The sequence below is a fragment of the Vicia villosa genome, linkage group LG6, assembly GCF_029867415.1.
Source record: "Vicia villosa cultivar HV-30 ecotype Madison, WI linkage group LG6, Vvil1.0, whole genome shotgun sequence".
In the NCBI taxonomy this organism is placed as follows: Eukaryota; Viridiplantae; Streptophyta; class Magnoliopsida; order Fabales; family Fabaceae; genus Vicia; species Vicia villosa.
The window spans coordinates 157,070,517-157,074,929 of record NC_081185.1 but is presented as its reverse complement, the minus strand read 5'-3'; the positions used below and the strand labels follow the sequence as shown (position 1 = coordinate 157,074,929).

The 4,413-nt window shown below is 30.8% G+C and overlaps 1 protein-coding gene across 1 annotated transcript; it reads left to right on the top strand.

Moving 5' to 3' along the window:
- Positions 1-3,251: 3,251 nt before the first annotated feature.
- Positions 3,252-4,208, top strand: LOC131612918 (uncharacterized). Its single transcript, XM_058884658.1, has 2 exons — positions 3,252-3,638; positions 3,835-4,208. The coding sequence occupies exons 1-2, from the start codon at positions 3,310-3,312 to the stop codon at positions 3,851-3,853; spliced, it is 348 nt and encodes a 115-aa protein (XP_058740641.1). The 5' UTR covers positions 3,252-3,309; the 3' UTR covers positions 3,854-4,208.
- The last annotated feature ends 205 nt before the right edge of the window (positions 4,209-4,413 follow it).

Sequence of the window (4,413 nt, the reverse complement as noted above, 5' to 3'; positions counted from 1 at the left end):
CCATCATGGCTTCCTCTAGGTCAGCTCCCAAATAGTCTACCAGCATCACCAGTACCTCATATTTATTGATCCTGTTGTGATATAAGAATTTCCCCCTGATCGGAAGATGCAGCAAACACGAGACATCGTCCCTTGTGATAGACATCTCACCATGTGAGAGATGGAATGATGACATCTCTGAGTGTCATCTCTCTACAAACGCAGATAGCATACAATGGTTAATCGTAACATAATCGGTCTTGCTCAAACCTCTCAGCCCGAATTATCATAACACATCCATAAACCACTGTTGATTAGGCACCTATATACTCGTAATCTTCTGACCATGGTTGATGAATACCCCGTCGTCCCAAACATGTCTGGCAGTATGATTTGGGTATAGGGGAAACCATGATAAGTTGGATAGGCCTCCCCGAAACACTTGCAGGGCCTCGAGTGCCTCATGTGGGGCCTCAAGTGCCTCCTACGGGGCCTCGGGTGCCTCCTGTGCATCAGTAGGTAAACATGTCTCCTACGAGATGGCGTAGTCGAAGATACACGACCCCTAGATGTCGACCCTTTAAAAGTCGACACCTCTAGAATGACCGGGCTAGAAATAATAGGTGTCTGGGAGGCTTAGGATCTTTCCCTCTGCACCGATGCGTGTCCTACAACTTTATCACTATCATAATTTTATGGCACCATTGAGAGGGGGTGTAACCAAATTAAAGGCCTTTACCTTTTTGAAACATACTCCCCGATTGCAAAACTCGCCACTATCATAATTGTTATTACGCCAGCTTTCTTAAACCATTAGACATTCAATAGACTAGATGTGAATAATGCATTTTTGCATGGTGTGCTTCGAAAAGATGTTTATATGATCATTCCACCAGGTGTTTGCATATCAAATCCTAACTCAATATGTAAGCTTGTCAATTTCCTTTATTAAATTACGTAAGCTGTCAGAAAATGCCATTAAAAACTTATCATTTTTCTTCTTCAACACCAATATAAACAAGTTGATTCAGACCATTCACTTTTCATTAAAAGAACATCTTCCTCATTCAAAATTATTTAGGTTTATATAGATGATGTGATCATAATTGGTAACAATATTTTTTTATTCAATTCCATTAAATCATAACTACAACAATATTATAAGATTTAGGATTTAGGCCAGCTTAAACATTTCCTTGGAATTAAGGTTGCACATTCAAAAAATGGAATTTCATTTAGTCAAAGAAAATATTTCCATGACTTGCCCGATAATTCATTGTTAGACAATTCCAAACCTGTATTATTACCATATGATCCATCATCTAAACTACATTAAGACTCGAGCATTCCATATCTTGACATTCCTTCATACACAAGACTAATTAGCAAGTTAATATACTTGAATGCAACAAGGCCTGATATAACATTTTGAACACAACAACTAAGCTAGTTTCTTTTAGAACCCACCATAATTCTCCTTAATGTTGTAACTAAAGTCTTGAAATATTTACAAACATGTCCATGTCGTGACATCGTCTTCCCTTTAGATTCAACCATCCAATTGAATGAATGCTCTATTGTAGATTGGCCAGGATGCTTAGACACAAAGAAATCAATTTAAGATCAATATTTCTTCTTAGGGAAGTCAATCATTCCATGAAGAACAAAAAAAAACTCACAGTCTCAAGACATTCATCTGAAGTTGATTATCAAGCATTAGCAGCCGCGAGCTTCAATGGTTACTCCACCTCCTCAAAGATCTCGAAGCTACTTGCATTAAACACTAGCTTTGTATTGTGATCACCAAAGTTCTTTGCACATTCAACCAAATATATATTTCATGAGAGAACCAAACACTTAGATAATGATTGTCACATTATTAGAGATAAACAAGTTGCATGCAGAACGAAGCTTTTATATGTCACATCCATAGATCAACTAGTTGACTTGTTCACTAAACCTTTACTTCCATGACCATTCCACACATTGCTATTCAAGTTGAATATGGAGTACATATACCAACTTTCAACTTGTGAGAGGATATTACTACAAAGTATCCATATTATTGAAGATGAAAACACAAAGGGAATAAAGATTGTCAGTTGGTTGCATATATATTTATATTTTAGTTACTTGTTGTTTCTTGTTACACCAACAATTATATGCTAGTGCATAATGTGTGATACTTTACAATGCAACTTAGATCAAGTATATAAATAATTTTTTAATTGATATTCATAATAAGGAAAAATTCATTTAAAATATCAAATTGCATATCATAATACAAAGCAAGATTCATATATAATTTACATACACACCCGATGTTGTAAGTTAGACACCTGACCACCTCACGATGAATTTTCTTTCATTCAAACTAAGAATCGATTTGATAAAAAAAATTTCCTAACTCACAATCGCAATTGTGGGCAAGCTCTCCTTAAGTTCGTCGTAAATATTATAATTCTTTCCACAAAGTCATGATCAACATTTACTTATTATGAATGAAAATTTTATATTAATAAGTTATGCATAAAATAAATGTAAAAATACAATTTACTCATATGATTATAACTTTTTAACATTTAAACACACTTCAAATTGGATTAACGGTTTTTATAAATATTTGATATCTTTAAATATAATGATTTTTATCATAATTTATAATTGACAATGAACTAAATTAGATTTTAGATATTTTTCTTCTTATTATTATGAAACATTATTTCAAAACGATCACACTTATATAAATTTCAATCCTCTTATGTATTCAAATTCAACATAAAATAATTATAAATGATATTCCTATTAAAAATAATTAGATTATCACATAAGTCGATCGTTATCTTAGATTTAAATATAAGAGTATTCAAATCTACATCACACATAGTGAAAGAAATGAGTAATTTAATAAAACAACACAAATAGGTCATATTACATTTGTCTTCGTAACAAATTAATTAGTCATTATTCAACTTTTCTCATGTATTTATAACCTTTAATATTTTTAGAATATTATGAGTTAATCGATTTTATGAGTTAGCCAATGATAAAGAATTTGCATGATTTATCATCAGTAACCTCACATGTTAAAATAATGAGTTAAGGGGGGAAATATATAAATTTAAGCTCAAATTAGACGAATAGCTTTATTGAGCATCTTTAATCTAGGTAGTTCTTTTGCACCCTTTCATTTCTTTTTCTTTATTTACATGTCTAATCTATTAATATACCTAAAGAAAATAATTTCAAGCATGTGTATGTCAATACATAAATACAAAGATTCTAATCAAATTGAAACTTTGATCTCATGTGACATTTTTTGTTCAAAATATGGCAGAAACCGAGAAAGAAATAGACAATGGGATAGATAGGATAGAAAAACATGAAGGGGAAGAAGAAAATATAACATCATGTCATTCACAAATTTCAAACACATCTCTTGTTGAGCTAAATATGTTGCTTGTAATTCTTTCTTCGGCTAACTCTTCATCTGTTGATAATTTACATGAGGAGAATGATCATATAATAAGAGATCGTGCTGATGTAAATAAAACATATATATCAAGATTAGAAGCCAAGAAAAAAGAGAAACATGAACCTAGATTGATTGGGAAGAAAGCATTTTCATCAAGATTTCAAACAACCATAAAAGATTCTAGGTAAGTCTAAAATTTCCTCATAAAAAATTCTGATCATCGAAAGAAAAAAAATATCATAATCAAGTTAACTTTTCAATCATTTTCATAATTGCATGATTTTTGAAACAGGAATATGCTAACTCATTTTACGATGTAACAATTATAAATGCACAGACATTAAACATTAAACATTAAACATTGTTTATTCTTATTTCAGGCATGGAAGAAAAATGTAAAACTAAAATTAATCCACGGGGAAGAACCTAACACGTTAAGATGGATGAAAATTATACATAAATGATGAAGCAAACAAATTAAAGTGTATCTCCAATATTTGTTTCAAAGCTAAATTTGTGATGACCGATGTTTTGTTTGTATAAAGGTATATAAATATTTTTTTTAATCTTTAGCATGATCAAAAAGTATTTTAATCTTTATAAACTTGTGACCATCAAAGCAGGTGTAGTGTATATTTTTATTTTTATTTTTAGAGGTGTCGAAATTGATTATATCGAGTTAATTTTAATATGTTGAATGTTATTTAGTGTAATTGGTTTTGTCTCAAGAATTAATTGTAATTTTATATTATAAGTTGTATTATTTTTTATTTCAAGCGTAATTTTACATTCAAAATTATTGTTCAAACTCCCTTTTGCAAATGTTACTAGTTGCGTTATATGTTATAGTAGCTAAAAATTCATAATTACATTATTTTCAAGATGTGAATTATCCTTTATTTTAATTTATTTGAGGTGTGTGGTGATGTTTATGCCATATGCTTTACATATTTTATTAG

Excerpts from the sequence above, each read along its gene's own strand:
- LOC131612918 (XM_058884658.1), top strand. The coding sequence starts at position 3,310 with ATGGCAGAAACCGAGAAAGAAATAGACAATGGGATAGATAGGATAGAA.